Here is a 20,973-nt window from a genome sequence, read left to right on the forward strand (position 1 = left end):
AATTGTAAGCTATTGTTTCGTATACAAGGAAATAAATGAAACTTCCGTTTACATTTTGTTGAAATACTGGAATTTTCTTTATTTTACAAAAAGCAATCAGCCGCGGCGCCTGTTAGACAGTAATGCAAATATTTGTTACTGCAAAAGAACTGATTATATTCTGCTGATATTTCCAGCTTTTCATTTCACTCTCCAACTACGAGTCTACAATCAACGAATGTTAACAAAAACCCTTTACTTAAAGGTAATTAAAATATATTTCACATAAAACAGACTAATCTACATGGAGGCTTAATTTTTACTGGGGCTTGTAGCGGCGGGCGCGGGATCCGACGGCGAGGCAGGTTGCTTCTCTTTATTCCAGTCCTTAAGACCTTCTGGTAGGGTTGTATCTTCGTCTAACGAGCCTGTGCCCTCAACGAATTCCTCATACGTGCTCTTCTCAGGGAACGGTCGAGGTCCCAACAACTCAATCATGTCATCTCTGCTCAATATCTCTTGTTTCAGTAATCTCTCGGCAACTTTGATTATGTTCTCTTTGTGTTGAGTCAATAAATCAGTTGTTCGCTTGTGAGCGTTGCCTATTAAATCTCTCACTTCTGAATCTATTAACTCAGCTGTCTTCTCCGAGTATGGTTTGTCGATGACCATCTCGCCAGGCTGTGGCATTTCGAAAGACACATTGCCGACTTTCGCGTTCATACCGTAGTGAACTATTTGGGCGTAGGCACTCTGGGTTATCTTCTTCAAGTCGTCTTGCGCGCCGGTCGTAATTCTACCGAAGAATATTTCCTCGCTCACTCTTCCGCCAAGAGTCATGCACATCCTGTCAAACAGTTGCTCTTTGCTATACAAATATTGTTCTTTTGGTAAGTACTGCGCGTATCCAAGGCCTTTGCCTCGTGGTATGATGGAAACTTTGAGTAACGGGTCGGCGTGTTCTAAGAACCAGCCTGCTACTGCGTGTCCTGCCTCGTGGTAGGCGACGATCTTCCTTTCGTCTGGTTGGAGAACGTTCGATTTCTTCTCCATTCCAGCAACAACTCTCTCGATGGCTTGTTCAAAGTTCTTCATGTTGATGTCGTTGGCGAGTTCTCGAGCGGCGATCAAAGCTGCTTCGTTGCACACATTCGCAATGTCTGCACCGGTGAATCCTGGAACACGATAATGTCTGTTATAATTTATTTTACTAGTTACTAGATTCAGGCATGGAGTTGTGATTAGAGGAGGAGCTTTTGGCAAACTCAGAATATAGTGAAAGTATTTGGAAATCCTTTTTCTGCAGAAATATGTACAATTGGAGTTTGGTCTAAAATTTATTGATGCCGTTGGAGATATGTTCAAAATAAACATATTTATTTTTATTCGGTGTTGTGAAATCTAATTCTTTCATCATAACAAAGAGTTAGATTTCAGAAATTCAGTAAATCTTGTCACTAAAACGAGCCTTTATAATCTTTGAGCGACATTTTGTATGCCGACAAGAGGATCAGATTTTGCGCTGGCATAAAGGTTAGATTCTGACAATGCAATTTAGCGTGGAGTCAATTATTTGTATAAACTCTTTTGTGTATATTGATGTTATGTTATACAAATATTCCTCGAAGGCTTACTATACAAACATTTTGCTAGCTAATGTGTAACTTTAAAACGATATTACTTTGGCTATTCATTGTAAAAACAAGTATCACTCACACACACTCTTACACTCTACAAGACCGCAGTTCCGTCTTTGCCGCGTACCCCCTTCACTTTCAATAATTCCGGCCTTAGAGCCGACGAATACGGTAATGGATAGATTGTCGTTAGTACGCTTATCCCTAATCGTTGATGTCTCATCCTCTCCCAGTGACCGTCCTGAGCCAAGGTTCACAACCCGTTAGTAGATTGCCCTCAGCATGGTCGTTTAATTTTTAAGGGTTGCGAGCGCCTAAAGCGCTCACGCAAAAGTCAGGTGTGTGTACCCAGGGGCCTTTACGGAGAGGCGACCCGGGCAATCGGCCAGGGCCTCGCGTCTACAGGGGCTTCGCGCGCGGTGCTTTGGAGGACATTTTTTACGATCTTACTAAGCAAACTGTTAAAACCAGGGAATTTTCTTGCGCCGTCCGGGGCAACGCGTTGTATTTTTGATTTTACCTGGGGCCTCGCGTCCACCAAATCCGCCACTGTTTGTACCTCAATCGACCCTAGTCAGGCTAACAAACGTAACATTGTAATAAATGAGCGAGTTCTGAGGTAACAAACAAACAAAAAAATAAAATATTCACGTCGTATTGATAACCTCCTCCTTTTTTTTGGAGTCGGTTAAAAACGAAAAGTACATGGCGTTTACTGAGCGTTTTAATTGCGTTTGGGGCGTGTTGTTTGCCAAAAACGTGGGCATAGTCTCTTACCGCTTATGATTCAAAACTCGAGGTGTGTTTATTTTATACTCGTGTGTAAGCGGCGTTTACTTTGATTACAGGAGGTGCACGTACTAAAAATACAAATAGTGTCTAGGCAAATGGAGAATATCGTGATATCGGCTAAACTTATTCGGTATGTCTTGTACAATGTATTTTTTGGGAATAACAACTGGAGTCTTATTCTGTATAGCTTTTGCCCGCGGCTCCGCCCGCGTTATAAAGTTTTTCGGGCTAAAGTTTTCCGTTATAAAAGTCACGCTATATATTTTCCCGGGAGCCTATGTTCTTCCCAGGGTCTCAAACTGTCTCCATACCAAATTTTATCCTAATACGTTGGGTAGTTTTTAAGTTTAACACGTTCGGGCAGATCGATGCAGCGGGGGACTTTGTTTTATGATATATTTTTGTAGAACTTTTTAAGAGGAACAATCCCGTCATACATTATTGTTGCATAACTTTAACCGTTTACGCAGCGCACGCAACAGAAGCTCTCAAAACTAATAAATTGTCCCCGTTTTTGCATCATGTTTCATTACTGCTCCGCTCCTATTGGTCATAGCGTGACGATATATAACCTATAGCACTCCAGGAACAAAGGGCTATCCAACACAAAAATATTTTTCAGTTCGAACCGGTAGTTCCTGAGATTAGCGATTACTGCTCCGCTCCTATTGGGCATAGCGTGATGATATATATAGCCTATAGCATTCCAGGAACAAAGGGCTATCCAACACAAAAAGAATTATTCAGTTCAAACTCCTATTTTCTGAGATTAGCCGTTACTGCTCTGCTCCTATTGGTCATAGCGTGATGATATATAGCCTATAGTACTTCACGAACAAAGGGCTATCCAATACAAAATGATTTTTTTAGTTCGAACCGGTAGTTCCTGAGATTAGCCATTACTGCTCCGCTCCTATTGGGTATAGCGTGATGATATATAGCCTATAGCACCCCACGAACAAAAGGCTATCCTACGCAAAAAGAAATTTTCAGTTTGGACCGGTAGTTCCTAAGATTAGCCATTACTGCCCCGCTCCTATTGGGTATAGCGTGATGAAATATAGCCTATAGTACTTCACGAACAAAGGGCTATCCAATACAAAATGATTTTTTTAGTTCGAACCGGTAGTTCCTGAGATTAGCCATTACTGCTCCGCTCCTATTGGGTATAGCGTGATGATATATAGCCTATAGCACTCCATGAATAAAAGGCTATCCTACGCAAAAATAATTTTTCAGTTTGGACCGGTAGTTCCTGAGATTAGCCATTACTGCTCTGCTCCTATTGGGTATAGCGTGATGATATATAGCCTATAGCACTCCACGAACATAGGGCTATCCAACACAAAAAGAATTTTTCAGTTTGGACCGGTAGTTCCTAAGATTAGCCATTACTGCCCCGCTCCTATTGGGTATAGCGTGATGATATATAGCCTATAGCACTCCACGAACAAAGGGCTATCCAACGCAAAAAGAATTTTTCAATTTGGACTGGTAGTTCCTGAGATTAGCGCGTTCAAACAAACAAACAAACAAACAAACAAACAAACAAACAAACAAACAAACAAACAAACAAACAAACTCTTCAGCTTTATATAATAGTATAGATAGTATAGATGAAACACTAAACGCGCAACACGGCCGTATCATATTCGTGAAATTTACGTGGAATTGTATTCTGTATTCCAATTTCCATTTTCTTAAACGTGACGCGATGCGTTACATTCATTTAGGTATACCATTTCAAAAAAATCTGAAACAAACACACATCACATAGGTAGACATGAAAGCAACCACAGCACCCACTTAGCACCATGTGTGTTAGGAGCACAAATTCCAGACTCCGGGTTGATATTAAGCAGAAAAACCCTTTATCACTGTTCAATCCAAGATTCGAATCTGAGACCTTAGATTTGTGTCTTACCATGCACGCAATGCTACTACAACGCCGAGGCGATTACAGAAACCTGACGCTGAAAAAAATTTCATTAATAACATATTACCTGGAGTTAACGCAGCCATTTTACGTGCCAAGTTCTCCTTGTTCAATGTAGTCTTTAGTGGTCCTAAATGGACCTTGAAAATTGACGCTCTGCCCTTAATATCGGGTGCAGGGACGAATATCTGTCTATCAAATCTACCGGGTCTCAACAGAGCCTTATCTAGAATATCCACTCTGTTTGTAGCAGCCAACACTACAACATTAGTTGTGGTATTAAACCCATCCATTTCAACAAGGAGTTGATTCAATGTGTTTTCTTGTTCAGAATGACCTCCAAAGCTGCGTCCACCCCTCTTCCTACCGACTGCATCTATTTCGTCAATGAATAGGATGCAGGGTGCGTGTTTGCGCGCCATGGAGAACATGTCACGCACTCTCGAGGGACCGACACCTACAAACATCTCCAAGAACTCTGAGCCTGAGACAGTAATGAATGGGACATTCGCTTCTCCAGCTGTCGCTTTGGCAAGTAAGGTTTTACCGGTTCCAGGAGGTCCGGTAAGTAACGCTCCCTTGGGAATCTTTGCTCCCAAGTCGATGTACTGTTGTGGGTTCTTCAAGAAATTTACAAACTCCATAATCTCAATTTTAGCTTCTTCACAACCGGCTACATCTTGAAACTTAACACCAATGTCTGTTGGGTTTATTAACTTTGCAGTGGACTCCATGACTCCTCCAAACAGTCCACCACCCTTACGTCCTCCACGTCCCATCATATCCGCAGATCTCCTCATCATATAAATTAAGAAACCAATTATTAACAATGTAGGAAGCATACCAGTCAAACTGGCGGCTTCCACTTCTGTCTTGTAAATGACTGGTACGAAATTTGGAGGGTCTACACTCATTTCGATTTGTGCGTTTTCTAAATTACGTTCAAAGGAGTCGACACTGCCTATAGCAAACCAAATAATCTTGCCCTCCAAGGCTGACCCTTGAAGTCTCACTCGTACCCATTTTTTGTTGATAACCTCCAGTTTTTCTACTACACCTTTATTTAGATACATATTTACGAAGTCTCTCCAGCTTATTTCTCTATACCTTAATTCAAAATAAGCTATTGATGCGAGGAGAGTGACAATACCCATGGCTCCAAACATCATCCATTTTTCCCTGTCCTGACCTTCATAGCCTCCACGGCCGCTACCGCCACTGCCTCCAGAGGAACCTGAGAACATGTTCATGTTCCATTTATCTCCAGAAGAAGGGGTTTTGGGTGGCGGAGGAGCTGATTTTGACGGCGGTGGGGCTCCATCTTTTTCTGGAGTTTTTGACTGTTTCGGTGCCCCTCCCGGCTGAAAATACTTCTCAAAGCCTTTTGGCGGCTTTTTACAAAATTCATACCACTGATTCAATACAGAATCCAATGCTGGGACACCGACTGGTTGCAATTTGTGCCCATTAAAATGTAGCTTAGATAGCTGTGATTGCGTTAGCCTCAAGCCCTTCCACATGATGTCTGAGTATCTATTTATTTACAAATGTTAATATATTTTTTAATGTTGCACAATTTGATTCGAAATTAGATCACAAAAAGCCGTCCAGAATTATCATGACAAACATGGTTAGAAAATTATGTCAAAATCTATTCTGACATTTCTCCTCAGTTGCACAATGCAGTGTCGGTACGATCATGTTATATTTTAGCAATGTATCTTTAGTTTAATGGAACAATAATGGTAAAAATTTTTATTTAATTAGAATTTGTAAATGCAGGATTTATGCAATAAATTAAGTTTTTGAAGTATTGTATTCTAAATTTTGAAATTAAATTAACATTGAATTGATGAAACGGAACGCATTTTTAAACAGTTCGGAAATTGAAGTCGGTCCTTGATTTACTTTCAATTAATAAACCTTATGAAAATGTATGTGATACATAATGAAGATCATAATAATATCAAATGTAATACATTTTAAAATCAAGTATATAAGTCAACAGTTTCACGATTTATATAAACTTAAACAGGAACAACCTACTAAAAATGTGTTGTGCGGACTGAGCTATATTCGTTTCAGAACGAAAAATCAGACATTTTCGTTTCTCAAGTAAATAAACGAGATTTAATAAATTAACTTTTTTATTAGTATTACAATACATTTTCCACAAAATATTGCCAAATTAGCATATTGTTTTAAATTTGCTATTATTGTCGTGACATTTACACTCTCATAACTGCCAAAGACCAACGTAATCCGTGTTCAAAGTTGCAACGTTATGGATCAAGAGAGGCCAGACACAAGTAGAAATCATGGAAAGAGGACACGACCTTTGCTACTGCAGCCGAGTCCGAAGATCGCCAGATTGTCAGCGCACGGGGGTGCGAGTTCGAGTATGTTAAAGAGCCCAAAAAAGTTTGGGCCTAGTGCCCCCAAACGAGCGAAGATTTCGTATAACAAAAGTGATGTGCCTGCGCCTGGAACACCTGTTCCTGATAAACACGTCAGAAAGGCGGGTGCTTATTTACTTGGACCCAAATTGGGACCCAGTCCCGTGAAGAGCATAGTACAATGCCTCGCAAGGAAAGAGAAAACAGATGAATTTTATCAGGTATACATTATTTGACACTAAATAATCTAGTATGTTTAGAACTTCCTTATATATGTGTTGCATACAAATTCAATATGAAAAAATGCTGTTACCAACACATTCCTTATAGTATGATGTAATTTTGTAAACAATTAGGTATTGGAATGTATAAAAAATATGAGTCATAAGCAATTGTTGACAATTTCATAACATATTGAGACTGGTTTTACATTATTTATGTTGAGGTAAATTTATTTCAATAATATTGTATACATTTTTTTATTAGCTTGTCCTCTTGTTAATAAGAAAATAAAAATGTGGTCTTTGAATATAAAGTAGTTGTTTAAGGATAATCTAGCTTTCAATTAGTATGACAATGTAATGCATTATGCTGGTGATAGCATACTAGAATCTGCCCATAGAGCAGTTACCATACAGAAGGTGGAAACCCCTCAAAGTTGTTCACATAAGTGTGTTGTCGGATCAGCCTGTGTATATCTTGTTTTTAACAAGCCAGCATAGTTCTAACTGGCGATGGAGAAACAACTCCCTTGATTGGTTTGCCGGTGGTAGGACATGTTATATCTGCCCATATTGCGACCACAGTACACGAGGAGTTGAAACAAGCAATAGTGGCCCATTTAAGTGTGTCACATTCCAAGATCAGCCTGTGTATATCCAGTTTCAACAGACTGGCATAATTGTGTCTACTGCTGAGATGTAATCATCTTTTGTTAGTCAACATTCCATTGAACCCACTCCACTTACCTTCTGGTGCAGATTTGTATGTGTCATGCTTGTATGAAATAAACATTACAATGTAAAGTATGACAGTTGGTATCTTAAAACCGCACTGGATTTTTTCAGTAAACTGGCAAACTTAAGTAAAATGTTACTAGAATATAATTTAGTTATTTATTATTAGGTCCACAAAACTGGTAGTAGCCAGTACAGAGTTTAGACTCTAGAGGAAGATAATTACATTGCAATCATTTACTGTCAAACACAACATGCATAAAATATAGAATTCCAGCTTAATTATAGTGAATATCTAAACATATCAATAATTACAGTAACAAATTAAATTACAACAAAATTTTACATACAAAAAATAAACAATGAAGTCAAAGGAGTGATATAATACTGAAAAAGAAAAACTGCAACAAATACTATAAACAAGAAATATAAATGTAACATAATGACATTATGTATTAATAATAATCACATTATATTAGATAACTATTTATAGCCTTCTTTTAAATTAAGAAACCGGTAAACAGAATACATCTATTAAATTGTAAAAACACATTCTATAGATTGGTGAAATCGCAATAACAAACAAAGCTCAGGTCTAAATATAAACACAAGGTACACAATTATAACAAAACAATGCAATAATTTCTCAGCTGAAGTTGATAAGTTGAAATGTCCTGTACATTGTATACTGTTTTATGTTTGTTATAATACTGAATCAAGGAGAACTTGCTGTATTGTTGCACTATGGTTACTTTTATTCTAAAGTTTTACTTCTATATAATAAAAGTATTAATGTATTTACTCACTGAGACTAGCTGCGACACTGTATTAAACAGTGTTACTTTTCTGTATAAAAGCATTTTTTGTCTTTAATACTTTGAAATAGTGTCCAAATTTACATTTGTTTAGTATCTAAATGATGTCAGTAAACAAAATCAAGTTTAACTACTTTAATGCCAAAAAACACTTTTTTATCCAATATAACACAACCTTATTAATGGATAGATGACAAGAAGGATTAAGAAACGTGTGCTATCTTGACTGGTACAATTTGGAAACCCCTCCATCTAAGATGCAATATATATAGATACAAGGATGGATAATGAAAATGTAATATTTCTTGTTACAGGTGAAAATATTAACATTGAAAAATGAGGGACAAATGGAGACTCAGGATGATAGACAAGGAAAGATGCTCCTGCACACAGAGTATTCATTGTTATCACTGCTTAAAGACCAAGATGGCGTTATACACCATCATGGATTGTTTAAGGTAGTTACATCTATTGTAGTAGTTTTAAATAAGGACATAATGAATGGATGGCGGCAATAACAACTAAATAATATTTTTTTAATGGAAAGTGTGGCTGAAGGCTCAGAGAAGGTTCTAGAGAACTTTTGAAGTTTCGTAAGGTTACTCCTAAAAGATTGCTAACAATCCCCCTGAATAATATGGATCCTGTAAATTTTACAGCATGAAATATTGTTCATTAAGAAATCTATAAATCTACGTAAAATAAAAACATTTAACAATAAAAAAACATTTTGGAGTTGGTGAGTTTTTATTTTTTGTGTTAGTAAAAATCACTAAATGTTGACAACATAATAATTAACAACATCATTTTATAAGAGTTCTCTGATGTAAAGCAAAGCTAAGGCTCCAACAACTTGGGAAATTGGGGAATTAATTTTTTTTTAATCCATATTCTAGGATCATGCACTGGAAGAAGTGCCAAACCCTAACGGCCCTGGGTTTGTGTACACCGGCCGAGTGAAGCAACGTCTGTTCCTAGTGTTGGACTGCGTGACGTCACACCAGTTCAGCGAGAAGGGCAGCGAACTGATCAACCTCCAACAATATGTGACTAAAGTGAAAAAGGTTCCAGAGAAAGAGGCCGTGCTTATATTCTATGATATTGTTAGGGTTGTCGCCAATTTACACAAGGTGAGATATATAATATGTTTGGTTCATAGAATAATTGACTGCATTGGTAGCGTTCAATTACGCTGAACAATATCCTTGGAATATCATATTTGGACGAATCTGGGGGAAATTGGGGAAAATGTTATTGTTAGTATATATTAGCTAAGGTTTGGAATTGGGTGTGGGTAATGATTATAAGTTTCTTGGGATTTAACTTGCTTGTGAAATGTGTTTGGTATGTCGCTGCCTTATGTTCTGTCCAAAGGTCTGTATAAGTGTAATGATTTCTTATGTTTACATGAATGTTAGACATTGAAGTAAAACTATTTTCCGAATTTATCGCGGTTTTTTATATTATTATTTGCTGCCGACGATACGAAGATTTCATGGTCACTGGCAGGTCAAAATTTGAAATTATTAACCTATTGACAGTCAATAGATAAAACAATTTCAAATGTTGTATAATAGTAAAATGTATGTAGATGTAGTAATTGTGATTTTTCTGGACGACCAACACCTCAGTCCTTTTTGTGACCATGAAGGCTGCAAAGTCTTTGAAACGGCGGGAGTATATAAAAAAGAAACCGGGATAAAATCCGGAAAATAGCATTATTTCAATATGTATTAGTGTGTTTGTTCATACATGTACTTTTACCACCGGCAACAGAATTTGTCATGACATATTAAACATTTGCATTACATTGTTATTATTTATCGTCTCACTGTAATTATTTCAGAGAAACATAGTGCACAGGGATTTGAAGTTGGGCAATATAGTGCTAAATCAGAGGACTGGCCGCGTGATATTAACTAACTTCTGCCTCGGGACGCACCTGGGGAGCGATCGGGACCTGTTAAAAGATCAACGAGGTACGAACATAATTGTTTACAGTAAGTAATATTAAGCGTTTCAGTATTGTTTGGTTATGTTCGGAAATTGCATTAGTAAATGTTATAAATATTTATAATAGGAAGAATAGGAACAAAGTAGATATAGATACTAAACAGTAATAGTTAGAATACAATATTATTTTACAGCGAATATAGTGTGCGCGTGAGTTTATTTCTGACTGAAAGTGTAAAGTTGCTTCCGCGGTTAATTTTCTTAGAGTAGTAGTAGTGGTATTAGGGCGCGTAAAAATAAAATTACTTTTTTATTAAACACTTTAATTAACTTGTTAATTTCAAGTAAATAAGTATGTGGTGTCATTAAATAACGCAATGTCAATGTCAATATATAATCTATCACGCTATACCCAATAGGAGCGGAGCAGTAATGGCTAATCTCAGGAACTACCAGTCCAAACTGAAAAATTCTTTTTGCGTTGGATAGCCCTTTGTTCGTGGAGTGCTATAGGCTTATATCATCACGATTTACCCAATAGGAGCGGAGCAGTAATGAAACATGTTGCAAAAACGGGGACAATTTATTAGTTTTGAGAGCTTCCGTTGCGTGCGCTGCGTAAACGGTTAAAGTTATGCAACAATGATGTATGACGGATTTGTTCCTCTTAAAAAGTTCTAAAAAATATATTATAAAACAAAGTCCCCCGCTGCATCTGTCTGCCTGAACGTGTTAAACTCAAAAACTATCCAACGTATTAAGATGAAATTTGGTATGGAGACAGTTTAAGACCCCGGGAAGAACATAGGCTCCCGGGAAACTACTACTTTTATAACGGAAAACTTTAGCCTGAAAAACTTTATAACGCGGGCGAAGCCGCGGGTAAAAGCTAGTGTAATAATATAAAGTTACCTAATGTTTGTAACATCCTGTAATATTCCATATATTTTTTAATTACTATATTTTTTAATTATTTTTTGATAATGGTACAAAATATCGATATTATAGTTACATCAACAAATATATTGATGCCATTATGGCTAAGCATACCAGTCCTTCAAGCTACATTACCCAACTTTACAGCTCAGGATACCAATCCTTTTATCCATCGATGTAACTTCTCAGGGTCGCCAGCGTACATATCTCCTGACGTGTTGATGTGCAAGCCGTACTTGGGCAAGCCGTCGGACATGTGGGCTTTGGGTGTGGTCCTCTACACGATGCTGTACGGACAGTTCCCGTTCTGCGACACCAGTCTAGCCCAATTGTTCAGCAGGATACAAGCTGCCAATTATAATATACCGCCGTGAGTAATGATTAAAACATGTTTATACATGTTTGAGCATATAATATTTTATACCGCCATGAATTGAATTAAAAATAATGCTTGATTTGCAAGAATGTGGTGAAATAAATATGACACGAACGTACGTGTCGTCTGTGATTGGTCGAGAGGTCAACGCGTCAGTCACGCGTCAATCACTCGACCAATCACAGTCGAACGATATAGACATTCATTTAGTGTTTTTAACCTCACTCTATGGGGGCTGTACGTTCTTTTTTATTACAAATTTCTTGCCGCCATAAAAATTGTATTTATAAATTTGTTATATTATTTTGATTGGTTTATATGATTGATCGATCTTTAGATATCAATCTAGATTTCTCTTTTACGTTTTTGTATCCATCCCATAGATGTCTGGAAGACATTGCCTGAGGCGATAAGACCGCCATTTGTACTTATGCCTTTTGTCTCATTTTTCTTATTTGTTTATTTTTTTCCGTTTTGTACAGTAAATAGTATAAATAAATAAATAAAGAAAAGTTTTTTTTCAGCCATTAGAAAATTAAAGAATGGTATTTTATAATTTTCCACATTGGATTAATGCTCTGTTGTATCTCATTTCTTTTCAGAGATGGAAATTCGGTCCAAGTCTCGGACAATACAGTGTTTCTCATACAAAGACTGCTAGTGAAAGATCCCAAACACAGATTACTTGCCGATGATGTAAGCTTACAAGTCCTTTTACAATGGATAGACATAATAGTTTAATTTACACATAAATATAGGCAACATTCTGCATAGTTGATGTCCATGACTGGTGACTTATCAGGTCAACTAAGCTGTTGGTCTTTTGAGCCAATAAAAAATTAAATTTATAGCAAGTTATATGTCGTAGAGTGACTTTCCATTTGTATTATTTTTGTATCCATCGTGAACATTGTTTTTAACCGACTTCAAATAAAGGAAGAGGTTATCAATTCGACGTGTATTTTTTTGTATCAGTATTGTGTTTTAAAATTGTTTGGACAAATGGTATATCATTATATTACTGTAGTTAGCCTAATATTCATTAACCGCTTTTTCAATAAATGATCCCAATCGCTTTTAATCCATCGTTAAAATGGACCAATCAGAATGAAGTATTTTGACATGCTTATAAATGACTTATTTTGATTAGTTCATTCCCGGGATGGTATCGAAGATTAAGATCGAGATCGTTTATTGAAAGCAAGAATATTGTAAGTTAGAAAACTGAATATATTTCACAAGGTTATTGTAATGTTTTTGTTCTAAATAAATAAATTATTATTAGGTGTTGGACCAACTGTCAAGCATCATAGCGTCGTACGTGGTGGTCCCCAACCCGCCGGAAGAGCTGCAGGTGGTGCCGGATGTAGCCTTAGATGAAGACAAGGAGAAGGTTAACCAATCACCTGAAGTGGAGAAGAAGCCGTTCATGGCCATACCGGAGAGTAATGAGCGGATGACTAACACTACGGTAAGTTTTTTATACCCACACACTCATATTTTTTATTTGTGAAGGAGTTAGGTACAACTGGTGTACCAACTATTCTGGATGCGACTCCTGGGTCGGGCAAAGTGGGTGTTGCTTTTTTGTACCCAATGGAGTCACTCAGCTTGGTCTAATTTGTGTCTGATATGGTGATAGGTTCGCCCCTTATCACATCATGGGACGATAGACACCGGCCAAGAGTAGGTACCCTGGTTGCTTCTGCCTACAATTTTGGGGATCAAGGCAATATGTGTGTCATAACGTATCAACAGTAACATATAAAGAGTATATTGTTTCAGGACGAGCTCGGCGTCTACTGTGTACCCCTTCCAGACTTCCTAGCCCTAAACTTCCCATCCCCCACACGGGTCCAACAAAACAGCATCATAATCCACCCCACCCACACCATAGACACCACGCCAACACAACGACAGATCACCGTCCAGAGGATCGGGAGAGACGCTCGTCCACTCCTGACGTGCGAGATAGCGCGGTACCAACATATGTTCGCGTCAAACAGGGACCAAAGGCGGCCAGAGGTCCAAACCACGGTCCCGGAGAGGCAAGAGCGACCTGAGAACTCCAGGTTGCGGGCCTTAGCGCAGCGGATGCCTAGACTGAACGCTATAGCGACTGCCTCTAGTCCTAGCTCGTCGAGTTCTAGCGGTTCAGCGGATATCCGGGTGATACCCTGGCCGGATAGGTCCCGGTCGTGGGATAACGATTACGTGTTAAGGTTGCCAGTGTTGGACCTATCGCGGGTCCAAACAAGGATCATGAATCCGGCCCCGGTGCATTCGGTTAATCCGGATTCCGTCGTCAATAATCCGAGACCTCAGAACGATTCTGAACTTGACTACAATTAGATTTCAGATCGATGATAGTTGGATCGATTTTTCAGATAAAAGCTATAAGTTTAAAATATAACAAATTGCAGTTTTATGAATAAATTAAGTCTACCGATTGACTTCTATATTCAGTTAATTAAAACAACGGCCTTAATAACAAGGAATTGATATTAATTAGCAAACAATAATGATCTTTATAAACATATACGTGAAGACTCTGAAAGTTTGTTAGCCGCTAGATGTCGCTATCAGATTTGTATGTATGTACAAATGGCATGCCTTATTTTGTTTTAACTCAAGTTCCAATGGTGTTTGTAAATTAAAAACGCTTAAAAACTGAGCGATAGTGTGTACCACGAATCATCGATATTCTTTGATTCTTTAGTGGTGTTTGTCAATTTACAACGCTTAAGAACTCAGGAATAATGCGTAACACTAATTATCGATATTCTATATAGTTACAGTCAATCTCAATTAGTCGATAGATGCCAACTATATTTTAAATATAACCAAGATAATACATATCGACGGTTTACTTAAGCGACATTCGCGGCACTAAGTTTCATACGTATTGACCAAATCCCTGCTAATGTATGCAAAAGAGGACATTGCTTTGTTATGTTACGCTGAGGTATGATTTTCGCCACATACAACAATAACCGATGCCTATTTTACATAGTTGCGACGAACCGAAGTGAGTGAAAAGTGCGCAGTATAAAGTCAACACGTTTTTCTATGTTTTTTTAAATTAATAAATTTTTTTCGAAAAAAATGTTGCTTATGTCAATTAGTCTAATCCGTCGATGTGTTTATTTCGGTTCAATTATTTAAATTATAAAGCAAGGTAATCGGAAATGCGATAATAAATGGAAACAAAATATATATGTATGCGTTGTAGGTCGGGATTGTTTGTCTGTGTGAAGTAAAGCGAATCAAATCGAGAAGTGTTGCTTTGAATTTGATTTATAGCTAAAAAGGCTTAAATGCGCATGCGTCATAAAAAGAGATGGAAATATATTTTCCATCTTTTTTTTCACGCACCATCGCCATTTTGGTATTTAGAGCAGCGTGGCAGTAACATGCTCTAAGATCTATGGCATCCACCATTGCCATTTGTAGCGGCATGGTAGATACATAATCTAAGATGCCTATGATAAGATCAATGAAAGTAATTGTAAAGTCGTGGTGCGTGCTATCCTTAATTCTCATTTGAAAGCATTATTTATTGCGAGCAATAATCGTATGCAAATATTGAACCCTGTAAGAATACAATGGCGAGGCAATTCTCGCCCACATTGACGTACAGTCTCCCACAAAAATAGTTTAACAAATTCAAAATTTCAAATTGTCTTTAAACTTTTGTGTACTCTTAGCAATCGATTTTTCGTTATTTTGGATAAAAAAGAACATTTCAATTGAAGTTAATGTGTTAGCCTTTGATGTGTCGAATTTGTTCAGCTACTTTTGTGACTGACTGTACACAAGCCTTTGACGGATAATAGACGATTATTGCTAGAAATAGTTGCGTATGATTATTGCTAGCAATCATTGATCCGTTTTATTGAGGATTTCACTTCAAATGGATAATAACCGATGAATAATATGCCGATTACAAAATACATGGGACCAAAAATGTGTGCCACATATAAAGCGTGTTTCTGAATGTCAGTTTATACAGAGTGTTCACTTTTTGGGATGTCGGTGACTTTTTTACCTATTTGTATATTAGACTGTTTTTTTTTGTTATGTATTGCGCCCACAATAGTAATAGCAAACTTACTTGCGTAAGTAGTTGGCATGATTTCTTACACGATAAAATATTTTATCAAATAATTTTCTTTAAATATTTACAATTTTATCTTCGTTAGGTATTTTGGAAAATTAGCCTAACAAATAAATAGAAAATATTACTTACCCCTACGTGCGAAAACTACTCGTTTCGTTTGTTACTTATGTTACGGGGCTATTCAATTAATTCAGTATGAATTAATTGATAAACGATCTAAAAAAATATTTTACACATGGAGTCATAATCGATGAAAAAAAAACCTTTCAGACTTCCCCTATAATGTGGCGTATCAAAAACGTCACGAAGATCCGTATCGTTCAATTGTGACGATTGTGATTGGTTGTGAGAGTCACGTGGTAGTCTATCAATCAAAAATGAAACGACACGGACTGACGTGACGTGTTTTTTCACATTCTATGGAGGTTGCGCTCCAATTATTTTTATATATTGTAACGATTCTTTACATATTGCGGTCAAAAAACTCTTTTAGTAAGAGACGTTCAAGGTGTAATTATTAGAATCGTTTTGTATGGAAAACCGCTATGCTCACGCTCTGATAATCGTAGCAAAGCGCATGCCTTCGCATGCTATAAAATTTATAAGTATATTTAAATACTTTATTAAATATTTCCATGAGCATCCTTTTCTATTTAAAAGTTTTACAAAACTATAATAAAATCGGCAAATTGAAACCGCTGGTCGGATAAATATAAGAATAAAATTTGAACATTACCTTAATGGACGAAATAGGCAAAATAGTTTGCATAACTATAGGTTGGAATATTTGGATATATTGATTATATTGGGTTATAAAATCCAAATACGAAATGTCCAAAAATGTAATGCAGATTTTTATGTAGGAAATATTCAATTAAATGAAATTCTAAAGGTTATTACTTTCTCGCTTAATAATTTAGGTATAAAACGCACCTATTTCAAGTCCTATTTTTTATTACAAGTAACATTATTGTAATATGTGAGTAAATCAAGTTTACTGTTTTATTTTCATTTGTGTGTTTGTAAGATAGACAGTCAATATTTTAAAAATGTATATTTATCGTATTGTTTTATCTGGACGATACTACGAACTTCGCCAGGTTTTCGCCATTATAAGTGTAAAGCGAGTTTTTATATCAATTAACTGTCTCGGTGGCGTAGTTGTAATGCGTACGCTGTACGAGTACGACTACCGCGGTGTGGTCTTGGGTTCGAATTCCAGGTCGGGCCAAAAATAATTGCGACTGGGTTTTTTTTTTCTTAAAAATGCTCAGTCGTAGCTCGGAGGAAGTTAGCGGTGTAATACCCCAGTGCCTCTGAAAGCACGTAAAGCCGTAGGTCCTGCGCCTGATCCCTCTCCGGTCATGTCGGATTGCCGTCTCACCGGACTATGAGAGTGAAGGAACAGAGAGTGCACCTGTATTGCGCACACTTGTGCACTATATCTTCTGGGTACTTGGTTGATCTCTGTTGAGATTGGCCGCCGTGCCCGAAATTCGGTTAAGAGGGATTCATAAATTAATACTGTCTCCTAAGACCTTGACTATGCGGTTATAAATGAACTTTGATTCATAAGTATCCTACTTATATTTTTAAGTGCTTAAAATATACGAGGAATATTTCAGAACTGATTTACATAATCAGACATACTTAAATGAATGAAAAGAATGTAAAATAACACTACTATTGTAAAATATCTAAAATTAAATAACTAAGAATAAAATTAGAATTGTAACTGATTAATCAATATTGTAATTATTCAATAAGGCAACACTGAGTGTTGACATGGTTATATTTTACTTCCAATAGATGTCGCTTTTATAAAATAACGCATTTAAACTGATAGAAACCAAAGTCCGATGAAGGGATTTGATTGCCTTTCATAATTTATTATTATATATATGTCTACTTTACGTAATTCAAATAGGGTTGTAAATGTTCACTAAATCGCAAGCAAATTTTAACTGTATTTAAATTAGATAAGAACGATATTTATCAATAAAATTCTGTAATATTTCAGCTTGATTTGTGGTGAACTTATAGACAAACTGTTATACACTTTATGTATACACATGCGGTATTATTTAAGCGGCATGTATTGAAAGTAATTTATGTTAATAATAAAAGTCTGATAAAATGTAAAATATATGTAAATATTAGTTTATTGTTATGTTTAGACGCAAATTGGATTATTTCTTGACTCGATCTATTGATTTCATGAAGTGAATACCGTATTAATTTAAGAAAATTATTTTATAAATATTGTTTGGGATAGAATTTTACTAATATTAATGTGAAAACAATGTTTGGATATTTGTTATAGAAGTAAACGCGGATACCTCTGAACAGATTTGGCATACATATACCTGCTTGGATTAGCATGTAGGCTACTTTTGATTCCGTTATTTAGTCCCGTCGGAAAAGTTTTAATTTTTAATCTGATTTTTAAAATAGATGGCGCTGGAATCGTATAGATAGTGCTATGCATTGTTACAGTGATTTAGGGCCTATTGTAGCTGCAATTTTTTTACAAGCACAAGCCGCGAGTAATATCTAGTTATCTCTAAATATATTCAGAGAAAGACAGTATGCACTTGGCCGATACATTGTGTCCAAATACTTATAGTGAGCAGGTCCTGTACCGTCTACGGGGTATATCCGTCTTTTTGAATTATGGGCGTTTTTACCCAAGGATAACTTTCATAGCTAAAAGAGCATAGGTAAAAGAGTAAAAATATTTTCTATTTACCTATATGACAATAAAGCTGTCCTATTAGAATGCCCGTTATTGCAAAAAGACGGACATACCCCCGTAGACGGAATAGGACCCCTAACTATAATTTTCTTGTCAGTTGATATAATTTGCTATTTGCGTCGAAACATATGACGTTTAGTTTAATAACGGTGGTCGATTTAGGACATATTTGCTTCGAGATACTTCTTCAAGAAAGGAGGACAAGATTTTCCTAAAAAATACAACATATATTTAGCATTATTTCCTTAAAACCTATAAGGAAACCATTGCGTTAATTGTAAGTTTTACTTACGTAAGTTACCTGCGTTCAGAGGCGGTCTTTGGGGAAGGTGAACCAGGCAACCACACTGGGCCCCGAGCTTTGTCTTGAAGGACCTTTTTTTACAATTACAGACGAAACTTTTTTAAATTTAAAACCGGGGTTTTTTTTTGTTTTGCTCCGTCCGGGGCCTCGTGTTGCATTTTTTTGCTTTCGCCCCGAGCCTTGCGTCGTTTAGGGCTGCCACTGCCTACGTTAGCTGCAAGCAGGGGCGTAGCTGCCGCTGTATCAGCCGTATCATTGGTACGCCCATTAAACTAAGCAGGCGTCCAAAAATTCGCACTGTCTTGGGGCCCCTAACAAATTTAGATATAGGTCCTCTATAGCTTACGCTACTGGCTGTAAGTAAAAAATCTTTGTTAATATAATCGATTTACGGAATTGTTTCATTAGTAAATGCTTTGATAAAACTTATACATGTAATTCCCGTCTTAAAGTCATATATTGTTTATTTGGAAATTTCCAAGTAACGCTAAAATCGCCTCCGTTGTTAAATTTTTATTTTGTATGTTAGTCGTATTCGGGTATTTTTTTTACTTATATTTTTGTAATACATTTAATGGTTATTGTTTACGGGGTCCATTGTTGTGACATAAAATTGATAATTTTTTTAAATTAACATTTTTAAGAACACATTTCAAGATTTTATAATTCGAACTTGGATTTAATTTTTACGAGTAAAGAGAAAAATATTCTAGCTTTTTTTTTTGTTTCTAATTTAAAAAATACTCAAAATTATCTTGTGGATTTTATAGCCGTAGTATAAAGTTCATATTAAATTTAAATTGAACATGTAAAATAAACCTTATAAATACATATACCTTTGGTCGAATTTATGTCGCAACATAAACTAACATTAGGTGATTTCAAACAATGCAATTATTATTTTTTATTAATATTTTGTATGTAAAGACGACTGTAAAGTTATTACTTAATTGTATATTATCGTCCATTTAAAGGTTCGTTCACACACTGCCGATAGATCGGTTATATATTATAACATTTAAATAACAAAATTATACGCTAAAGAATTATATGAAAAGACGTGTAACTATTATCATTGCAAACACTTTGCCGAGAAAATAAAAAAAAATGAGTAGTATTAAGTAGTACAGACAGAGTGGTTAATTCTCTCCAGGTATCTCCTAAAAAAAATTATCAATGTAATATTAACACATAATTTTCATAACTAATTGCAGCACTGATGAAGGGTGAAATCTTCCAAAATTGAACTCTACACATCATATAGGTACTAATATGCATAAATGCGGTCTTCGGTTTTAAAAGGAAGCCGGCAATCTGGTTATCGCAGTCACTGTTAATCTATAATTCTATGTATCGGTTAGGTGTGAACGAACCGTACGTAATCTTGTTTATTCCTATATTTTTGTTTATTATTTCGGTGACTGTGTTAAGTCGAATGAATTGGTATTATACAGCATAATGTAAGTAGAACAATTTGTTATTTGTTAGATGCATGCTCGGACGTGTGTAAGCTAATAAAATTGTATTTTAAATGTGTTTTTTATTAAATCCTTTAAGAAATAGTATCTAATAGAAATATAGGATGTCCAACCTTTATTGGTTAAAGTACAATAATAAAGAAAAGTGAAGTGCCATTCAGGGCCCTTGAGGTTAATTCGAGCACACCTTTGGGGTCTTTGTTTTTATGTACTTGAAATATTTTTTATTGGCATATCTATATTCTGAATTATCATTGGCGTATTGACGTGACCGAATTATTATGTGACGTGCCGCCACTGACATGCTTGTCATTAATTCGGTAACCATGACCTAGGTAATGCACTTAGAAAATTTAGATTTTATAACTGCTCAGAATTTTACCAACACCACCCAGTGAAACTACCTTCAGGTTTACGTGAATGTTACATATTGAAATAAAAATATTTTTAAGATCTTATGGCGGTTTTTTATATTATTTTCTCTTGACATCGAAGACTAGCCTTCATAGTCACGGGTAGATTGAGGTTAGTTGTCGGAAA

At 36.3% G+C, this 20,973-nt stretch overlaps 2 protein-coding genes across 3 annotated transcripts; one reads left to right on the forward strand and one right to left on the reverse strand.

The window, feature by feature from the left end:
- Window positions 1-47: 47 nt before the first annotated feature.
- LOC115455965 (AFG3-like protein 2) lies at window positions 48-6,003 on the reverse strand. The gene is made up of 2 exons (XM_030184802.2): window positions 4,412-6,003; window positions 48-1,154 (listed from the first exon to the last, which is right to left on the reverse strand). The coding sequence occupies exons 1-2, from the start codon at window positions 5,862-5,864 to the stop codon at window positions 292-294; spliced, it is 2,316 nt and encodes a 771-aa protein (XP_030040662.2). The 5' UTR covers window positions 5,865-6,003; the 3' UTR covers window positions 48-291.
- A 278-nt stretch (window positions 6,004-6,281) lies between these two features.
- On the forward strand, window positions 6,282-20,487 carry LOC115455966 (serine/threonine-protein kinase 40). Of its 2 annotated transcripts, none has more exons than XM_030184803.2 (8): window positions 6,282-6,961; window positions 8,826-8,969; window positions 9,408-9,641; window positions 10,358-10,511; window positions 11,590-11,770; window positions 12,379-12,472; window positions 13,062-13,247; window positions 13,562-20,487. In XM_030184803.2, exons 1-8 carry the CDS (start codon window positions 6,629-6,631, stop codon window positions 14,126-14,128), a joined length of 1,893 nt encoding a protein of 630 aa, XP_030040663.2. In that variant the 5' UTR covers window positions 6,282-6,628; the 3' UTR covers window positions 14,129-20,487. The 2 variants fall into 2 exon arrangements, with proteins under 2 accessions (XP_030040663.2, XP_030040664.2); XM_030184804.2 differs by having other exon boundaries at window positions 6,284-6,961; window positions 10,358-10,490.
- Window positions 20,488-20,973: the final 486 nt, after the last annotated feature.

Source organism: Manduca sexta, chromosome 6 (genome assembly GCF_014839805.1).
Source record: "Manduca sexta isolate Smith_Timp_Sample1 chromosome 6, JHU_Msex_v1.0, whole genome shotgun sequence".
Classification (NCBI taxonomy): domain Eukaryota; kingdom Metazoa; phylum Arthropoda; class Insecta; order Lepidoptera; family Sphingidae; genus Manduca; species Manduca sexta.

Bases quoted from the DNA above. Each gene is read 5' to 3' on its own strand.
- LOC115455965 (XM_030184802.2), bottom strand. From the start codon at position 5,864: ATGTGGAAGGGCTTGAGGCTAACGCAATCACAGCTATCTAAGCTACAT. The intron at 1,155-4,411 runs GTAATATGTTAT...ATCGTGTTCCAG, and splicing joins AATGGCTGCGTTAACTCCAG to GATTCACCGGTGCAGACATT.
- LOC115455966 (XM_030184803.2), top strand. From the start codon at position 6,629: ATGGATCAAGAGAGGCCAGACACAAGTAGAAATCATGGAAAGAGGACA. The intron at 10,512-11,589 runs GTAAGTAATATT...GTAACTTCTCAG, and splicing joins TACGAACATAATTGTTTACA to GGTCGCCAGCGTACATATCT. The intron at 11,771-12,378 runs GTGAGTAATGAT...ATTTCTTTTCAG, and splicing joins GCCAATTATAATATACCGCC to AGATGGAAATTCGGTCCAAG.